A 21,656-nucleotide genomic window follows, 5' to 3' on the forward strand; every position below is an offset into this window, starting at 1 on the left:
TTGGTTTTGGTTGCTATGTTTGTTTTTAGGTTAAGATCTTTGTCGATCCATACGCCGAGGTCCTTTGTTAAGCTTTTTAGAGGTATGGAGATGTTGTTGATTAGAAGAGAGTTGAGAGAGATGGTTTGGTCTGAGACATTTCTTCCAATGAGGATACATTCAGTTTTATTCATGTTTAGGCATAATTTTAACTTGTTGAGCATGTTACTAATTGTGGTTAGGTGTTTGGCAGCAGTGCGGAGAGCGTCTTCTATTGAGTTGGTGATAGGGATGATGAACTGAATGTCGTCGGCGTACAGAAAGAAAGTTATTCCAAGACTGGAGATGAGGTGGCAGAGAGGGATTAGGTAGATGTTAAAGAGGGTGGCCGAAAGGGCAGAACCTTGTGGTACACCGGTGTCTAGAGGGAGGGGTTTTGATGAGATGTTATTCATAGTGACCTTGAAGGATCTGTTATTTAGGAAGGAGGTGAACCCATTTGAGGGTGGTGCCGGAGAGGCCGATGTTTGTGAGGCTAGATAGAAGGATTTTGTGATCAACGGTATCGTTTTATTATATTATTATATACATATTATATACATATTATACACAATTATACATATTATACATATTATATATTATATACATATTATATTATATATTATATACATATTATACACAACATATTATATTATATTATATTATATATTATATACATATTATACACAATTAAACATATTATACATATTATACATATTATATACATATTATAAACAAAGAATCCTTTGCTTTCAATCAAGAGGAATACACAAAAGAAAATTATTATACCATATTAATTGTAATAACACAACTCCTTATAGACAAGATTATTTATCCCCTTTGTTCTAAGTAATATTGAGAGAGAGGAAAAGGAGGAGTACAATAAAGAAAATAATTGAACAAACACTCTCTTAACAACCCATTCCTTTATAAATTCTAGAACCAGATCTTTTAGGTTATAGGGGTTTCCTTCCTGGCATCTATGAAGCCCCTTAATTGCTCTGGATTATAAAATATGTAAGTATTCCCCGAGTATTTTACTACGCATCTTGCGGGGTAACGCAAAAGAAAATTTGCACCTAAAGATATAACTTCAGGACGCATTATTAGAAAGGATTTCCTGCGTAGTTGTGTAACCCTGGAGAGATCAGGGAAAATATGGATTAATCCACCCAAATATGTAGTATTAATTACCTTAAAGTAATGTTTCATAATTAGGGCTCTATCGAACTCTGAAAACAGAGAAACAAAGAGTACAGTTCTTTCGGCAATCTCAAATCCAGAGCTTTCCAAATACTCAGATAAATTGTTGAAGTTTCCAATTTCCCCCACTGGGGATATCTGAATTTGGGCAGTTGCTTAGTTTTGATTGTAAATATTACTACCCTTAACATTAAGGCTTGGGGGTAATCTGCACAGAGTGGAAGGTCCTACCATAAGAAACTTGCTGGGCAGACTGGATGGACCATTTGGTGTTTTTTTCTGCCATCATTACTGTTTTACCTCAACTACCTGTGATTTCCATGGAGTATCCCCCTACTGTTTCTGCTACTGGAAAGGGCTAATAACACTATATTAAGACGCCATTATCAACGCTGCCATCCAGAGACTGTTTAAAGTAGTAGTTGCTTGTGTTACTTTCTAGCGGCTCAATAAAGCTGAGTGATGCGCAGGGCTTCCGGGTCATACAACCGGTACCGCCACGTCGGGGTTTGCGACGGTCCTGGCAGCTGCCTAAAACACCAAATCCCGTCGACCCCCACTCCCCACCTAGTACCGGCGCTGCTGCTGCTGTTTCTGGGATACCGCACTCCCCGGCGCCCGGGCTGGCTCCTGCGATGCGGGCTCGGCGCCGGGGAGAGACTGCGGAGGCCGGGGGCTCTCTGGATCCGCTATGTAGCTTGCAGGACTCGCCACACCCTCCACGTGTTCCGGGAAGGGAGGGAGGGAGGCCGGGGCTTGGTGGGTGCTGCTGGCGGCAGGGGATCGGCAGGATGGAGGCTCTCTACCGCATCCCGTTCACCGTGCTCGAGTGCCCCAACGTGAAGCTGAAGAAGCCGTCCTGGCTGCACATGCCCTCCGCTATGACCGTGTACGCCGTCGTGGTGGTGTCCTATTTCCTCATCACCGGCGGTGAGAACCTGGGAGGAGAGGGGTGCAGGAGACAGACATCTCTAGAAGAGGGACGGAACGGGAAAAGTATGGTGGGGAGGCTCGATCTGGTCTCTTTCTGCGTGTTCAGTCCTTGACTGAGATGCTGGAGCTGAGGGGACACGCCCCCCCCCCCATGTCTTCTAAAATGACCATTTCTGCCCAAGTTCGCTGTTGGTTATTAGCTAATTTTATTCTTGACGGGGCCCTCCTTTATCCGAATCTTTTAGAATTTTTTTTATGTTTTCATCCGTGCGAAAGTCGGAGGAGTGAGCGCCAGTCTGTATCTCTGCCTTTGTGCCACATCTGTCCCATTCCGCCCATGGCCTGAAGTTAACTGGGAATTGGGGGCCTATTGGAGGCATCAACCAACATTCAGCTGACCTAATCAGAGCTCTAGTTTCTGGTTTTGTTTGAGAACAGAAGTGGTGCCATGCTAGATTAGACCAAAGGTTCTACTGAGCCCAGCATCTTGTCTCTGATATTGGCCAGTCTAGATCTTTAGAAAGTACCCAGCAGATCCCAAAGAATAGATCCATTTTTTCTTCACACTTCCAGGGATAAGCGTTTGCTTTCTCCAGTGTATCTGATTAATAGTGTTTTATGAAATTTTCTTCTGGGAACTTATTAAACTCAGCAGTGCTAGATGTCTTGACCACATCCTCTGGCAATAAATTCCACAGTGTAATTGTGCATTGAGTGAAAAAATACTTTTGTCAATTTGTCTTCTAGCTGCTTCCCATTAGTGTTCCTTAGTACTAGTAGGATCTAAAACAGTAAATAACTGTTCCCTATTTATCTGTTGCACCCGCTTATGATTTTATAAACCTCTGTCATCTCTTCTCCAGGCTGAAGAGCTCTAACTTGTTTAGCCTTTTATCATCCCCCTTTATCATTTTTGTTGCCCTTTGCACTTTTTCTAGTTCGCTACATAATTTTTTGAGATGGGGTGACCAGAGCTGAATGCAATACTCGAGGTGCAGTTGCATCATAGGCATTATGATTTTCTCAGGTTTGTTCTCCATTTCTTTCTGAATAATTCCTAACCTTTTTGTGTTTTTGATTGCCATTGCACATATACTGACAATTTTAATGTATTGTTAATGGTGACCCCCAAGATACTTTATCTGAATGGTAACGCCAAATAAATATTTTTCCCTATGTGCACTTATCCACATTAAATTTAATCTGCCTTTTAGATGTCCACTTCTGGAGTCTAGTAAGATCTGTCTGCAGGTGCTCACAGTCTGCTTGTGTTTTAACTACTATGAATATTTTAGCATCATCTGCAAATTTTTTCACCTCACTTATTGCTCCCTTATTCAGATCATTAATGAATAAGTTAAACATTGATCCCAGCACAAATCCCTGAAGCATGCCACTATTTACCTCTTTCTGTAGGGAGAACTGACCATTTATTCCTAAGTTGTTTCCTATCTTTTAACTAGTTACCGGTTTACAGTAAGAGCTCGTCTCCTATTCCTTGCCATTTAATTTCTTGAGGAGTCTCTCATGAGATACTTTATCAAACACCTTCTGACTCATCTTTGCCCACATGCTTATTCACACCTCAGAGAATTCAAATAAATAAGGCATGATCTTCCTTTGCTAAACATGATTTAATGGGGAAGAGCCAGCATGGCTCTTCCCCATTAAATCATGTTAATCCATATGTTTAGTATTTTTGTTTTTAGTAATAGCCATTATCTGGCACCACTATGAAACTTACTGGTCTGTAGTTACTTGGGTCACCCTAGAGCCTTTTTTTTTTCTTCTTCTTTTTTTTAATTCTCTAGTCTCAGATCTGTGGCAGACTAGAATAAGCTTTCCTTCAGGATCTGCCTGCACCATCCAATTTTCCCTCATTCTTCAGAAGCCTCCAGCTACAAAGCATCCCCACAACATAATGCGGCCACCACCATGCTTTATTGTAGGAATGATGCTAGTAAGATGATGTGTGGTGTTTGTTTTATGCTGCACACATTGCTTAACATTGAGACCAAGAAGTTGCACTTTGGTCTCAACAGACCACAAGAACTCTCGCATACGTTAAGAGTCACCAGAGTCTTTCTTTGCAAACATTATATGGCATGCCCTATGGCTCTTCATCTTCAGTGGCTTCCTTCTTGCAAGCAATATTTGTGGAATAATCGTTCACAGTTCAACAACTTCAAGTTCTTCCCTGTCTCAGCTTAGGCCTCACAGTGACCTACTGCAGCAGTTTCCTTAATCTACGAATGATACCTGCAGTACCTGAATGTAATCCGCTTTGAAGTGCCGAAAAGCGGAATATAAACCAAATAAATGGTGACTTTGGAGGGATGGCCTAAGCACAGCAGTGTCTTGGTGGTGCCAGACTGTTTCCATTTTTCAGTGATGGACCCACAGTGCCCCAAGTGATATTCAGACACATTGACTTTTTTTTTTTTTTTAAATGGCCTTCTGCCAATTTTTACCTTGTGAACAATGTTATCCAGATTTCTTTCGGCAGCTCCTTGTTTGGTATGTTTTGACCTTTGCTTCAAATTCACTTCATACAGCAAACAGCTTGATGCTTTATCCAGGAGTATTTGAATTAGCTTAACTATGTGCTTGGATGCAGGTGGGCTCTGACTTCTTATGGGCCTTATTAAAGCAATTTTTTGAACTGGAATTGACAAAGGACTTATGCAATCAAGACGTTTTTGCATTCTTAATTACTTTCTTAATATTTCACAATGAAAATGTAGAGTAGGTTGCATAGGTCAGTGAAACAAACTCTCACTTTAATGTATTTTGATTTCTATTTTTTAGACAATTTGAATAATGTACAAAGATGTGAAGACAGGTTATAAGCACCTCAGTTTCCTCTGTAGTCTTTCCCTTCTATGCATTGTTAATGGCTGCATCATTGAAATGTCATGTGTTTAGTAATTTGACATTGATTGTTTTTTGTTTATTTCTTTGGGGGAGGCAGGATGAGGGTTCTTTCCATGGTAGTACACAATAAGGCCCTGGGATAAACCTGCATGCCTTTTGGACCTCACATGTACTATGTGAAAGGGGAGAGGTTTCCAGGTTTACAACCAGCTTTGGTCTGAAAGTGCTAGGTAAGCATTACCAACCCAAGGAAATTAAAGCCATTCTGGCATGCCACACAGACATGGGACATACTAATGTTGCGGTTCTCTGAAATAGACACTTAGAGCCAACAGCTGAAGAGAAAAGCACTTTTTTATTTAAATGCTATAAAATAATAAGACTTCATGGAGAGAGAAACTGGCAGAGTGCTACACAAAGCACTGGCATAAAACCCCCTCTCTCAAATGATTTCACTGATAAAAATACTTTATATAGGATGTTTCTCTTGTCCATTTTCAAACCCTAAATTAGGTTACATAATTGTCAAAATTTCTATTATTGTTTATAGTAGAAAACCAATCTGAATGGCCCTACATAGATTAATTCTCACTCTATGTAAATTCATCCTCGCCTTGTATGTAATGGGCCTGCAAGTAACCTCATTGCCAGTATGACGTTGTTGATTCTACACACAGTTCCTGTAGACCTGAAGCCCAGTTCTTTTTGATAATGCAGCATTTTCTATTTAGCCCAGAGCATCAGTTTATCTAGCAAAAGCAAAGCACAAAATTGAAGCAGAAATACTATACAATACTTATTAGCAATTATAAAGTTCTTATGATCAAACGTCAGAAAACATAGAACAAGAATACTGACTTCTTGTTGTGACGTCAAAAAGTGTTTCACTGCCTCTTCATTGCTCTTTATTATAAGTTATTCCTGTGATTGGGCCTAGGAGTACCACAACACTAATGTTTATGATTAGGGAGGGGGAGATAAACTGAAAGGAGAATAAACTGCCAATCTTATTTACTACCTTTTAAGCTTATTTCCTTGTATCAGGGATTTTCCATTCCTTGAGTAACCCATGTTTTTCTTTTAAATGATAGTAATGACAATGTTTCCCTAACAATCTTCCAGTACAGTATCCATTTTTCATTTCAAGCAACATGATCTATTATAATTCCTATTTTAATGGATCCTGTTTTTTCAAACTGAGGCAGACTCAACTGAGGTGAATTTAAGCACAGAATCAAATGGAAGAAATGTATTGTCTTCCACTTGTCGATATCTATCTAGAGAGCAATTTTCAAAGGTAAATTGGCCAATCTCAAAATTGCCCTGTATAATTTGTTTAAAAATGAACTATAAGGTATGTGGGTACATAATACCAACAGGCTGTGCAGCTATGAGAGCTTTCTGGAAGTGTCACCCTGTATAAATACAAGTTGTATGCTTGTTTCACCACAAATTTGTGATGAATGGCTGTCTCATTGCATTTTCTAGAAGTTGAGGAAGAAGAATCTAATTATATTTGGAAGTGGAAAAAAGATTTAACTTCCACTTTCTCCAATTTGTTTTAAATCTGCTCCCTTTTAGCTTTCATGGAGTGTCCCCTAGTTCTAGTACTACTTGAAAGGGCAAGCAACTGTTCCCTGTTTATTTGTCCCATCCCACTCCTGATTTTGTAATCTTTTATAACAATGGTTCCCAAACCTGTCCTGGTGGACCCCCCAGCCAGTCGGGTTTTCAGGATATCCACCATGAATATGCATGAGATAAAATGTGCATGCACTGCCTACAAAGCATGCAAATTTAACTTATGCATATTCATGGTGGATATCCTGAAAACCCGACTGGCTGGGGGTCCACCAGGACAGGTTTGGAATCCTCTGTAATATCCCCTCTTTTCCAGAGCCCTAACGTGGGCAGCCGTTCCATTCCCTTTGTCATTTTTGTCCCCCTACTCTGCACCTTTTCTATTTCCACTGCGTTTTTTGAGATGGGGTGACCAGAACTGCATGCAATATTCAGTTCCTGTAGCATAGATTGATACAGGAGTAATATGATACAGGAGTTTTATTCTCCATTCATTTTCGGATCATTCCTAACATTTGATTTGTTTTTATTACTGCTGCCGCACACTGAGCTGAGGACTTCAGTACACTGAGGTACTGATACTGGGATATTCATCAGAATCTGGGACCAGTGCTTTTTAATATATTTATAAATGACTTGGAAATGGGAACAAGTGAGGTGATCAAATTTGCTGATGACATAAAATTATTCAAAATTGTCAGATCACAAGAGGATTGTGAGAAATTGCAAGAGGACATTGCAAAACTGGGAGACTGGGCATGCAAATGAAATTTAATGCAGACAAGTGCAAAGTAATGCATTTAGGAAGGAGAAACCCAAATTATGGCTACATAATGCAAGGTTCCACATTAGGCGTCACCACTCAGGATCTAGGCATCATCGTTGAAAATATGTTGAAATTTTCTGCTCAGTGTGCAGCAGCAGCCAAGAAAGCAAATAGAATGCTAGGGATTATTAGGAAAAGAATGGAGAATAAAACAGAGAATATCATAATGCTTCTGTATCACTCCATGGTGCAATCTCATCCTGATTATTGTATTCAGTTCTGGTCACCACATCTCAAGAAAGATATAGTGAAATTAGGAAATGTACAGAGAAAGGTGATCAAGAAGTTAAAGGGGATGGAACAATTCCCCTATGAAGAAAGGCTAAAGAGGTTAGGACCCTTCAGCTTAGAGAAGAGATGACTGAGGGCAGATATGATAGAGGTCTAAAAATAGAGTGGAATGGAACGAGTAAACTTTACAGTTTACTCTTTTGAAAAGTACAAAGAACGGGGATACACAAAGCTATTGGGTAATGCATTTAAAGCTAATAAGAGAAAATATTTTTTTACTCAACTTATAATTAAGCTCTGGAATTCATTACCAGAGGATGTGGTGAAAACTAAAGTATAGCTGAGTTTAAAAAAAGGTTTGGACAGGTTCCTGGAAGAAAAGTCCATTAACAATTATTAAGGCATAGTTGCAGAAATCCACTGCTTTTTCTTGGGATAAGCAGCTTGGAATCTATCTACCCCTTGGGATCCTACCAGGTACTTGTGACCTGGCTTGGCCACAGTTGGAAACAGGATACTGGGCTTGATGGACCCTTGCTCTGATCCAGTATGGCAGGCCTTATGTTCTTAATCCCATCATTTTGTTTTCCATGGCACATAGTGTGATCTTTATATGTATGCACATCTTTCAGTTTTGCTTTTTTTTTTTGTCTCTGTAGGCATCATTTATGATGTAATTGTGGAGCCTCCCAGTGTTGGTTCTATGACAGATGAACATGGCCATCAAAGACCAGTAGCCTTTTTGGCCTACAGGTACTGTAGAAAAAACTTTTGTGCCACTGAAATATTGGAAATTGGAGCCCTTTTAAGTAATAAGTAATCTGCTTCACAGGATGTACAAATTACCTAATATAATCTAATGTCTCTAACTTTACAAAGTCTAAGGCAGGTTTCCCAAACCTGTACTGGGGGGACCCCCACAGCTGGTTGGGTTTTCAAGATATCCACAATGAATATCACATGATATCCTGAAAACCCATCTGGCTAAGGGGGTCCCTAGGACAGGTTTGGGAAGCCCTGTTCTATAGTTTAGTGACTGCCTTTGTATTAGTAAGGATTGTATAATGATCAAGGCTGTCTATGGAAATCTCATATACAGAACTAAGATCTTGACCACCGAAGGAATAGAACTGTATTACATTAAACTGGTTTGCACAGGATGCCATTAATTATAGAAGAGCTGCAACATCACGGGCCATCCAGGAGAACTAAAGACCTGATCCAGGAATTGACTCCAGGTCTTCAGCATTGCCACAGGGTTGGCTGCTCCTTTATTGTGTGTGATGCTTTTTAATTGATTTGCGCTATCAAAACAATTCATAAGTTTCTGATACTGAATATACAAATAATTGTGAAAAAATGCTTAGCCTTCATAGAGCAGGTATTTAACTTTTGAAGAACTAAAAGTTATCAGTGCTTGTTCAGATTTCATTGCAGCATGAACCTGCTGGGGGAGATGATTTGGAATTAGTGAGGGATATTGCACTCCCAACCTAAAGAGTCTTAAAATTCAAGTTAGTTTCTTTTAAACATGCATTTTTAGCCAACTGTATTGCATAAAGTACTTCTTCAATTAAATTTTAGCCTTTTGAATCTATCTACATTTGTTTCTTTATAACTCAGTGCAGTGCTCCTAGTGCAACTCTGATGGACACCACCCAGTTAGCGCAATCTGTCATTTCAGCACAGAGACAGAGCCTCAGCTCTTTTGGTTGCAAAGTAGATATTGTCCCTATAAACTGTGTGACGGATGAGTGTGCAAAACCTTGCTATATTATAATAGCCATGTTTTAGGTCCAGGATAGGACGATTGGAAACAATTCCTTACCAGGTGGCATGTGCTCTTTCCCGCAGAGTGAACGGACAGTACATCATGGAAGGCCTTGCGTCCAGTTTCCTTTTTACGATGGGAGGATTGGGCTTTATCATCCTGGACCGGTCAAATGCCCCAAATATTCCAAAGCTGAACAGGTTTCTGCTGCTTTTCATCGGATTTGTCAGCGTGTTGCTGAGCTTCTTCATGGCCAGGGTTTTTATGCGTATGAAGCTACCGTAAGTTATTGGGGTTGAATATCCTCCTCCTCTACACAAACTTTTTTCTTTCCCTTTGTGCTTAGGCTGATTGGCTCTTTATACTAGAAAGCAGTATGACCTTTGAATGATTGTACGGTACAAATCAAAATTTTAAAAAATTCTTCTTCGAGAGAGATTAATACATAAGCAATTATGTCGCACACTGGTGTTAACAGGGTTTTTTAGTGACAATAGGCAGCTGCAGCAGTAAAGCTTGAGCGGTGCATAATTCTGTGGAACTCCGTGATGGGACCGTCATTCACTACCTTTCTTAACTCATTAGCAGTGTGGCAGTCAAGTTGATACTGTGCCGTTTCGCTAGCACTGGCAGGCTCTTCAGTGAGCACTGGAAAATATTTTTTTCATCCACTTGTATCTCAGAATGTGCAAGGACAAAGTTTGATGAGTCATAATTGCATGTGAAAATGATCCACAGGACAGAACAATCTTTCATAAAGCTTTGCTTGTCAAATTGAGAGATTCACAGACATGCTGCACTGGTTCAGAAAAGACAAGTCTTGAAAGCATGATTTAGTAGAATTAAGACAACCATTTCCTGTGGCTCGCTGCTCAAACCAGAAGCACAGAAACTGAGATGGTTTGGGTTTTTTTCTCAGATAAAAGATAGATTGTCACAAGGGCTGGAGAGGCTAGCTTTTTTAAAAATGTGGAAATGCATTTTCTCATAAATTATGCAATTTCAGTTTTATGACTGCTTGGGGGAGATAGGCTGTATTATCAAAAATGCATGGCAGAAGGTAGGGGTGGAGTCAAGAGTTAGGAAGAAGAGATGGCTTGGTGTCAGCAAAGGGGGGTGTGAGTAGTGGATCTGCATCTGTGGTGTGGGTGGGAGGAGAAGATGGGCATCCGTGGAGGGAGCAAGATGAAACTGAAAGAATGGGGTGATGGTGTCAATGGAGAGGGGGGAGTGGGGGCAATATCAGATGTAGGAAGGGACCAGGATTCGTTGGTATGAGGGGCTGCTTTGCGGGAGAGGGGTTGGATGCGGCATGCACAGGCTGTTGTATCCTCCTCTTTGCTCTTATATATTTTTGTCTATTGCCCCATTCTCGGTGCTTGGGGATAACAAATGAACAGTCAACTCTATATAAGGGTTCAAAACTTTGCTCTCAAAATCCTAAAAAAAACCAAACTGGAAGAAGCACATCCAGCAAACTATGAATTGTACTGTTGGATGTGCCTTCCTAGCTGTGCTTTCTCCATAAAGAGAGTTCAACTAGATATCATTTTAAAGTGACTTTAATACATGTGTGCAGGTTAAGGGGCATAGTAGTTGCCATCTTGCAGAGACTAAAAATTTTACTCTTCAATTCAGCTCGATGCTATCAAGTGAGAGATGTAGCCTCAGCTCTCGAATTATTCAAGTGCCTGAGAAGCATGTGATATCAGGCTCTTGGATGTTGATCTATACTAAAAAGCACTTTCTTAGCATCCAGACAGAAGAATTCAAAACCAGTAGGTTAGGCACCTCTACCAGCAGATGGAGGCGGAGCAAAGCTGACATCACAGCATATATACTCCTGCAGTGACATCAGCCTGCTAGTATTCTCCGTCTCCAGCAGATAGGTGGAAGTGCATCTCCCTACTGGGGTTTGCTTCAAGTTTTAAAAGGAGAAAGAAAGAAAATTTAATTCGCTCCATTCTCCTGCGGTGATTCCAAATGGTCTCTCCCCAGTTGAGAATTCCTGAGGTGATTTACGTGGTCCTTCAGATGAGTGCCTTGATCAGCTGGTTTTTAAGCCAGCGTGGACTTAGCTATTGAGACAGCTGATAGGCAGCGGGGGCAGGAAGTCGAGCGCAGTGGTGACGGTATATGCCCTCTCCCCCTGCAGCTGGAGATACTCTGTTCTCAACTGGGATGGGCTGGGCTCAGGTAAAGCTTAATAAAAAAGAAAAACAGAGAAGGAGGGGTTTTTTTGTAGGTCTTCCTCCTTCCTCTGGTCTCCGTGCTTGGTGTGCTGATCCAACGTTCGTTCCCACCCCCAAGGGAGGTTAAGGGACGTGGGCAGCCTGGCGGATTGAGCAGCCTTTTTGGGCTAGGCCCCGCTCTTAGGCTTTTCTCTGTGCACCACGTGGTAGGCCACTGTAGCCGTTTTTGCGTATTTTTCCTGCGTGTTAGGCTGCTCTCTTCAGGACCATTGGTTCGTGCAAGTGCGTCTGGCTGTGCGTCCAAATTTAGCGCTAGTTTTTGGATGCTTAGTTGGATGCCTGTTTGGGCGTCCAGTTGGTAGCAGCACCTGTTTTCGATGCAAGCTTGCCTGTACACAATATCTGGGCTAGGGTGCTCACCTTTTGGACGCTCATCACGCACAGGGTTGTGGCTTAAATTTTGGGGCATATATTTTATTGCGCGAATTCAGCTGGACACACATCTTTCAGTTGCCTGTTAAGCGTACTGACAGACTGGTGCCTATAGCTAAGACACTTAAGCACCTTTCCCTCTGAGATTCCTGTCGTATTCAGGCATCTCAGCCTGGCATTCCCTCTAACTTGTGCCAGCACTGCTTAGAAGCTTGGGGGGATTACCTTCATCTGATTTTTACTTTGCCCAGTTCTTCCCAGTCTGATGTGGGCATGGGTAAAGATATGTCAGAAGGGGTGCCTGACCTTGGAACTCCCTTAACTGGTTCGTCAATGGTGGGAGGTAGCTCAGTGGGCACAGGACAGGTACTTTCTGGTTTTGGCATGGATCCTTCTGCCTAGTTTTGGGTGGAGTTTTTTCAAGGATTGTAATTTCTTCAGCCGCAGTCCTTTGCCCCGACCAATCTTGACAGGTCAGAGTCGCAGGTGATGACCTCCCACACCTCTGGTTCTCCTGTTAAGTGCCAAAGTACACCTAGATCGGCAGCCGGTCTTCCCGATAGGGATCCGGATAGCAGGGATGATAAGGCCGATCATTACTCTCTGGAGGATGGAGAAATTCCTCCGAGACTGGAACCATTAAGGACTAAGTTGCATTTCTTTCATAGAGATGAGTTACTGGCTCTGATTTCCCAGACATTAAAGATGATTGGAGTATCTGGGATTGATTCCATGTCTGGTCAAAGAAGAATTCCATTTTGGTTTCTTTGCGTAAAGCCTCTTATTTTTTTCCCTGTTATGGAGGCCATTCAAGAATTGATTGATCTTGAGTGGGGCGCCCTGGAGGCTAATTTCAAATAAGGTGGTATCTTGGAAGGCCTGTGTACCCCCTGGATCCAGTGATGAGAACATCTGTGTTTTCCCAGAAGTGGACATGCTGGTCTGTGCAGTCTCCAAGAGGACAACTATCCCCGTGGATGGAGGAGCAGCCTTGAAAGATGTATATGATAGGAGGATTGAGACTATCCTTAAACAAGCATTTGAAACAGTGGCAATGACTTTGCAGATAGTTTTATTGTTCCCTGGTGGCGCACTCTTGTTTACTTCTCTCTCAGAAGCTCATTAACTCTGAAGTGAATTCCAGGGCAGTTATGGAACCAGCAGCCGCTTTTTTGGCAGAAGTGGGCTGTGAATTGGTTTGCATCTCAGCCAGAGGGATGGCTTTGATAATAGCGGCCAGGCGTCAGTTATGACTGAGAAATTGGTCGGCCGATGCGACCTCCAATGCTACCCTTACAAAATTGCCCTTTGAAGACTCGCTCTTGTTTGGAAGCGAGTTAAAGAAACAGGCCAGTAAGTGGGCTGAATCACCGGTTCCTCTGCTGGAGGATAAGAATCAGATGCCACACTCCTTTAGCATGAGGGATCGTGCTAGGGGTTCCAAGCATTTTCGACTCTATAGAGGCGTGAATTTTCAGAGGACTCAGCCCTTCGGTAGGTCTTAGTCCTTTCATCCTAGAGAGCCAAAATGGCGCACAGACTCACGTGGTAGAACCTCCTGAGCCTCCCGATGAAGATGGGCTGACCCACCCCTGGGAACAGGAGAGGGGAGGATGCCGCCTCTCTTTTTTTTTTTTTTTTTTTTTATCAGAGGTGGGTCAAAATCACAACAGATCAGTGAATCCTGGAAGTGATACGAGAAGGATATGTGCTGGAGTTTCACAGTATTCCTTGGGACATGTTCTTGGTGTCTCCCTGCCACTCCCCATAGAAAAAGCAGGCATTGGAGTGTACATTATCAAGGCGCCTGAGGGCTGTGGTTACAGTGCTCATGTCTCAAGAAAATATGGATCGATATTCCATCTATTTCATTGTGCCCAAGAAGGAGGGCTCCTTTCGTCCCATCCTGGATCTCAAAGGGTCAACCGCCATTTGAGTGTAACTCATTTTCTCATGGAAACATTGCACTCAATGATAATGCCCGTGCAGTTGGGGGAATTTCTGACATCCTTGGATCTGTCCAAGGTGTACCTCCATAATCCTATCAGACTAGAGCACCAATGTTTTCTGCAATTCATGCTGTTGGGCTGCCATTATCAGTTTCGGGCACTGCCTTATGGTTTGGCCACCGCACCAAGAACTTTTTCCAAGGTTATGGTGTTGGTGGCAGCAGAGTTGAGAAGGGATGGGATCCTCGTACACCCGTGTTTGGACAACTGGCTGATTTGGGCAAAGTCTCTGGAAGCGAGCCGCCTGGTGACTCGCAAGGTGATCTCCCTGTTGTAGGAGCTAGATTGGGTGGTGAATCTAGCCAAGAGAAGTCTTCAGCCATCTCAGTCATTGGAGTATCTTGGTGTTTGGTTCGACACGAAGCAAGGCAGGGTTTTCCTGCCCGAAGGGTCATATTCAGAAGTTGATGGTGCAGGTGCTTCTGTTGATGAACACTATACGCCCGACAGTGTAATCCTATCTGCAGGTACTCAGTTTGATAGCGGCGACCCTGGAATTGGTGCTGTGGGCGAGGGCACATATGCGTTCTCTTCAGCGCTCTGTGCTGTCTCGGAGTCCTCAGCCTCAGGACTATTCGAATTGGCTCCACCTGCCAATGGAAGTCTTCTTTCAACTACGGTGGTGGTTATAAGTGGATCATCTAAGAAAGGGAGTTTCCTTAAAATCACTGGACTGGTTAGTGCTCATAACAGATGCGAGCCTCCAGGGTTGGGGAGCTCACTGTCTGGAACTGACAGCACAAGGGCGCTGGAGTGCAGAAGGGTTTATTTGGAATATTAATCAGCTGGAAGCCCAGGCGGTCCGGTTGGCATGCTTGCAGTTCAGCGGCAGGTTGCAGCGTTGAATGGTCTGGGTAATGTCTGACAATGCAACAACTGTGCCTTACATCAATAAGCAAGGAGGAATCAAGAGCCAGCAAGTGTTGCAGGAGATTGAGCAGCTTATGGAATGGGCAGAAGTGCATCTTCAGGAGATCTTGGCCTCGCACATTGCAGGAAAAGACAATGTAAGAACAGACTTTCTCATCAGGGACACCCAGGAGAATGTGTATTGTCAGACAAGGCATTTCAGCTGATAGTAGATCGCTGGGGCCTTCCATTTCCAGACCTGCTGGCGACTTCTTGCAATGTAAAAGTTCTTCAATTCTTCAGTTGCAGGAAAGATCCGAAGCAATGCTCTCGGGCAGGAATGGCCAGAGGACAGTCTGCTGTATACCTTGTCCCCATGCCCCATGTTGGGCAGAATGGTTTGCAGAATTGAGGGTCACAGAGGGATGGTGCTTTTGGTGGCACCAGATTGGCCCAGTTGACCATGTTATGCAGATCTGTGTCTGCTCCTGGTGGAGTCCCCCTCTGGTTTCTGGAGCATAGGAATCTGTTGCAGCAGGGACCTATGCTTCGACCCGATTCGTTTTTGTCTTATGGTGTGACCCTTGAGAGGGCTCGCTTGCTGAAGTGTGGATATTCTACTGCGGAGATTGCCACCTTGCTTCGAGCAAGAAAGTTCTCCACTTCCTTAGCCTATGTGCAGGTTTGGTGAGTGTTTGCGGCTTGGTGTGAGGATCGAGGTGTTCTTCCTCATTCGGTTAATATCCTGCTAATTTTGGAATTTTTGCGGGATGAGTTGAATAAAGTATTAACCCTTAATTCCTTGAAGGGTACAGGTAATGGCTCATGCCTGTTTCAGGGCTCAGGTGAATGTTGAATCCTTATCGGCTTATCCATATGTGGCCCATTTCTTGAGAGGAGTGAAACATCTTCATCTCCCCTTGTGGTTACTGGTATCCTTATGGAGTCTTAATCTGGTTTTGGATTTTTTGGCAGGCTCTATGTTTTGACTGATGTGTAGTCTTTCATTGCGGTTACTGCCCTGGAAAACAGTGTTTCTTGTGGAGATTGTTCTGCACGTAGAATATACGAGGTGCAGGCCTGGTCTTGCCGGAAGCCATTCCTTGAAGTGACTCCAAGGGTGATACAGCTGTGTACTGTTGCTTCTTTTTTTTTGCCAAAAAATGGTCTAAGATTTTCATTTGAATCGGTCCATTTCCCTGCCATCTCTGGATAGGGAAAAGAATGGTGGAGGAATCTCACCCGTTACGGCCCTTGGTTATCAAGAGACATTGTGAGGTATCTGGAGGTTTCTAAACCTTTCTGAAATACAGATCGCCTGTTTGTCCTTCATGGTGGAGGTAAACAGGGTGAGCCGGATTTGCAGGCTACAGTAGCTTGCTGGATTAAGGAGGTGGTCACGGCCACGCATGTGGCTGCTGAAAAGCCATTGCCTACTCAGGTTATGACTCAGGCAATGTCATGGGCAAAGGTTAGATTGTTGTCCACCATCGACATTTGCCAAGCTACAGCATGGTTTTCCTTACACACCTTTTCCAGATAGTTTCATCTGGAGGCGCAGGTCCAGTTGACTGGACCACGGGCAGCCTCCTACCCTATTCGGGAGTAGCTTGGGTACATCCCACTGGTCCTTGAGCCATCTATCTGTGTACTAGGAAATGAGAAATTACTACTTACCTGATAATTTCCTTATCCTTAATCCAGGCAGATCTATTCAGCTTCCCACCCCTGGTTGCCGAATGATTGTGTTATGGTCCTGAGGTTACCTGTAAGTGTTATTCCAGTCCCTAGCCTAGTGTTGATACATTCTTTGCCTGAGTTAAGTATTTCCTTTTGGCTGAGTATTGAAATGTTGTCTGTTTTTAATCAGGTTTTTGCTAGTCTGTCTACAGTTGCTTTTGAAGAGAATTCTGGCAGGCTGATGTCACTGCTTCAGTATATATACTATGACATCAGCTTTGCTCCATCTCCATCTTCTGGTAGAGGTGCATAACCCACTTGGCCTGAATCCATCTGTCTGGATTAAGGAAAAGGAAATTATCAAGTAAGTAGTAATTTCTCATTATAACCAGATGATAGCGGAACTGGAATTGATCCTGTCATGGATCAGGAATGGGATGGGAGAGGGGACATGACTGATAGAGAAGAGGTGAAGTTGTAAACTTGCACAGTACATGGGACAATATGGTGCTGATTATACAAGAAGAATGATAGTTATGTATAAGGGTGGTCCTTGTACATAACTAGTATAGTGCCAATTATACTAGTATAGTGCCAAGGACGGTCCTTGTACATAACTAGTATAGTGCCAATTATACAAGAACTATTTATAGTTATGTACAAGAGCAGGTAGACTATTACATGGCATGTTGGTCATACTTTACATATGTTGCATGCCAGATTCAGTCCTGTTGACAATGGGGGGTCGAGGGGAAAGCTTGTTGAAAAAGGTTCACCAAATACTGAAATGTTGGTATATCGGTGGCACATCTGACTTCTACTGGAAGAGAATTCCACAGCTGGGAAGGTACAGAGAGAAGGTGCACTTGTGAGTTTGGGCCAGTCTGTAGTCTTTGGGAGCAGGAAAACATAGGCGAGCCTGTGTTTCAGATCTTAGCTTGTAGGTGGGTTTGTAGGAAGCATGCAGTCTTTCAGATATGTTAGGCCTAGCTTTAAAAGCAATGAAAAGGGCCTTGAATTGTCTGGTAGGAAATGGAGGGTCCAGAGTGATTTGGTTCCTGTATTTGTATTTGCACCTGGTTAGCATCCAGGCAGCAGCATTCTGCACTAGTTGGCAATAGAGGAGTTTTTGCCGGAAAACCACCTAAATTATCACAGCCAGTCAAGAAACTATGCTCACTTGTGCTGTGTACATCCATGGTCAGTTTTAGGTTTTGGTTTTTTTTCCGGGGACTGTTACTTTTTCTTAAGCATCATGGAACTGAGCTACTCAGGGCCTATAAACTCTCAAGGAGCTTATTTACTGAATTTAAAATGTAACAACTCGCAGGTAAAACGTTTCCTTGTTCTTCCAGGTTAGTACTGCAATATGCTGAATATGTCTAAAATATTTCCCAGCATGTATTGCAATTTTTCTTCCATGAATCTTGTCATAACTAAGGGCTATCATAATATTAGTGTGCAGTATTCATGAATTTCTTTTTTTCTCCTTTTCTCACTCTTCTTGCCATTTCTTTCTGTCGGTTTCACCAGCTAGTGGAGATTCGCAGCTAGAAAAGGCCTGGAGGCCTTTGCTGAGGTTAAAGCCTTGTGTGGCACCTGTTACAGTAGCAGGGATTGTTCCATGTTGTTTACAAGCCCGAGCGTATCGCTTCTGTGAGGTCCTCGGCAGACCGAGGAGACCTGCCCTGCCAAGCTGTGTGCCCAGCCCTAGTATTCTGTATGATCAGTTGCAGGCTATGCCACCTTCCTGACCAGAGGATGGGGGTGGAATAATAGACAAGTTAGGTGCTAGCCAATATTTGTAGGAGATGGGGAAAGTTTGATTTTTATTGTTTTCTTTTTTTTTATTTTGCTCTCAGTTTTTGTGTGTGGTGGATGGGGAGGTAGATGGTAGTTTTTGGTTCTCTTTCTCCCCCCCCCCCCCAGTGTCTTCTTGCCTTTCCCTCTCCACTTATTCTTGTGTTCATTAAGGTTTTATTTCTCTAGCACGGCCCTGCTGGAGTATAGTGCCATGTCCTCCCTATGGTCCAGTGGTGAGGGGGGAGGGCACACTGGGATTTACTGGCATACCCTCTACCCTGCTGCTCAGCAGGGGTTGCAGCTGCATCTCTTCCTCTCTGTGGCCAAGCAGGGACTGCACTGGGCAGCTGCCAGGGAACACATTTTAGGTGCTTGAGTGACCAGATATTCGGGATTATTCCATTTGGGTAAAAAGGATCAGATCGCATCAGAAAGTTTTATGATAGCACAAAGGAAAAGGTCACACATAACTTTTCTATAGTATTGCGCAGATTTGGAAAAGGCCTTTTCCTCCATGTTTGTTTTTTGTTGTTTGGGATTTTTTTGGTAACTTTTGCCAAAACCTAATCCTTGCACATTGTGAGATGAATCATCTTTCATGCCTACCTACTACTATCTTTAAATTATAATTATTTTTGTGCTGTTGGCTGCTGTGATTTTGATTTTGTTGTCTGTGCTATAAATTCAGAACCCAACTTCTTTGCTTTTTTTTTTTTAAATCTATTGTCTATTTTGTCTTACAGAGGTTACCTTATGGGTTAATGAGCTTCAAACAAGAGTTGCCAGCATGAAGCGGGTTTGCTGCAGTACATGAACGGTTAACAAAATAAAGGGTTACATCACCCCACAAGAAGAAACAAAACAGACCTCTCCACACAACAGAAATTACTGTGGAAATGAACCGATTCCAGTGGTGATCTTCAGAAACCCATACCCTAAAAAAAAAAAATTATTATTATTTTTTTTAATCTTAGCCTAGTTTCTGAGTCTCGATAAATAAAGTACAAATTTTGTTACTGAGCCGTTATTCAATTTTCTGCTTTAGTTATTCGGCTGGTTCTGATCAGCATGCTTGAGTTCCAATATTCGCCAATACTACTATACACACACAAAAGGGGTTGAATTAGGAAAACATCTTTGTGTTTTGCTATTATGTGTCCAGTATTTTCTGTGTACTGCTGCTGCTGCTGCTACTACTACTAGCAAGGCTGAACACTGTGGTACTTTACTTAAAACACACTTTGGAGACCTGGTTCAATCCTTTTGCCAACTTCCTGCCCCGCCACACCCATGCAAGCTTGAGCAAGAATGTCACCTTGAACTGATGATTATGCTCTCTGGAAAAAGGTCATTGTAACAATGTGAATTATTACGTGATAGTATTATATCAGTAACTAAATATTACTTGTATTATTCCTCTTCATCTAGTCAAACTAGTCCACAATCAAATGGGCTATGCCCACTAATCAGCAGATGGAGACCGAGAATAACAGGCTCGCTTATCACCCTTTAATGTACATCCGTGCTGACCTCAGCCTATCAGTATTCTCTCTCTCCAATGGGAGTACGTACATATCTCCCATTGTGCGCACATATGAAAAGTAGCGAAAAAGGGAGAAGGCATTGGTGCACCTGGGCGCATATAAAATTAAGGCACAGGTGCACGCCAGGGTCCCCCGCCTCTTAACTTTATTACTGGTATGGATGGCATGTACGTCCTTAAAGAAAATTTAATAGGCTGGTCAGCGTGTTATTAAAGGTTGTGGCTAACTGGGAAAGGAAGATATATAAACTAGGGAGGTTAGAAAGTCCAATCTCTTGCCTGTGCGAACTGGAAACAAACTGGTGAATCTGACTATGGTGTTGGCGCACCTCCGCTTTGAAAATCACCCCACTTATGGGATGGAAGTAGGTTTTGCACATACATTACAAATAAGGCGCATATGTATGCGCTTTCAGCCTATTTTATACCATGCATGCGTGTACGCATCTAGGTATAAAGCATGCATGATCTTTAATAACAAAAGACTTATGGATCCTAAAAATTACAGTATATATCAAGGATATCGATTGAATCTCAAATCTATTCTCCCAAACAATCCTTCAGTGAAGTAGTGTTTGGTTTGGAACAGCTCATGCTTCTGCAGCAGGAGCTTTCATTCCTCTTGCTGGCCAATGCAGTAGAGCCAGTTCCACTACAAGAAAGGAACTCAGGGTTTTATTTCAAATACTTTCTGATTCTGAAGGAGATAGGCAGTCTTTGACTTATCTTAGACTTTAGGAATCTCAACAGATATCTAAGGAAAGAAAAATTAAAGATGAATTATTTGGGTGCCATTCCTCTCCTCTTATACAACAGCAACTGGCTTTGCTCTGTAGACCTAAAAGATGCTTACACTCACATTGTAATTTACAAGACTCACAGGAAATTTCTATTCTTCACCATAGCAAAAGATCACTACCAGTAACATGTCCTCCCATTTAGCAACTCTACAGCACCCAGGTTTTTCACAAAGGGCCGGATTTTAAAAGCCCTGCGTGCGTAAATCTGGCTGGATTTACGTGTGCAGGGCACTCGTGCGCCAGCGCGCCTATTTTGCATAGGCCACCGGCGCGTGCACAGCCCCGGGAGGCGCGTAAGTCTCGGGGCTTCGTAAAAGGGGCGGGGAGGGGGCGTGGTGCTGGCCCGGTGGCATGGTCAAGGCCTCCGGACCAGCCCCCAGGTCGGGTGATGGCGTGCCAGCAGCCCACTGGCGTGCACAGATTTACGCCTGCTTTCAGCAGGCGTAAATCTGCCAACAAAGGTGGGGGGGGGGTTTAGATAGGGCCGGCGGGTGGGTTAGGGAGGGGAAGGTGCAGGGGGTGGAAAGAAAGTTCCCTCCGAGGCTGCTCCGATTTCGAAGCTGCCTCGGAGGGAACAGGCAGCATGTGCCGGGTTCGGCGCACGCAAGTTGCACAAATGTGCACCCCCTTGCATGCACCGACCCCGGATTTTATAAGATACGCGCGTATCTTATAAAATCCAGCGTACTTTTGTTCGCGCCTGGTGCAAGAACAAAAGTACGCGCTCGAGCAAATTTATAAAATCTACCCCAAACTGCCTTGTAGTTGTTGCTGCTCGCTTAAGGAAACACAATGATTTTGTTTTCCTGTACCTGGATGATTGCCTCATATCTGGCCAATCTCTTCAGGAAACTCATTCATCCATTCTTCTTACATTGAGCATGCTTTGCAGTCAATCTTCAAATTTTGAG

At 42.9% G+C, this 21,656-nt stretch overlaps 1 protein-coding gene across 1 annotated transcript; it reads left to right on the plus strand.

Annotated features, from left to right (window-relative positions):
• Nucleotides 1–1,718: 1,718 nt before the first annotated feature.
• OSTC (oligosaccharyltransferase complex non-catalytic subunit) lies at nt 1,719–19,429 on the plus strand. Its single transcript, XM_029596487.1, has 4 exons — nt 1,719–2,151; nt 8,326–8,419; nt 9,521–9,718; nt 19,146–19,429. Exons 1-4 carry the CDS (start codon nt 1,857–1,859, stop codon nt 19,162–19,164), a joined length of 606 nt encoding a protein of 201 aa, XP_029452347.1. The 5' UTR covers nt 1,719–1,856; the 3' UTR covers nt 19,165–19,429.
• The last annotated feature ends 2,227 nt before the right edge of the window (nt 19,430–21,656 follow it).

This window comes from Rhinatrema bivittatum, chromosome 1 (genome assembly GCF_901001135.1).
Source record: "Rhinatrema bivittatum chromosome 1, aRhiBiv1.1, whole genome shotgun sequence".
Classification (NCBI taxonomy): Eukaryota; Metazoa; Chordata; class Amphibia; order Gymnophiona; family Rhinatrematidae; genus Rhinatrema; species Rhinatrema bivittatum.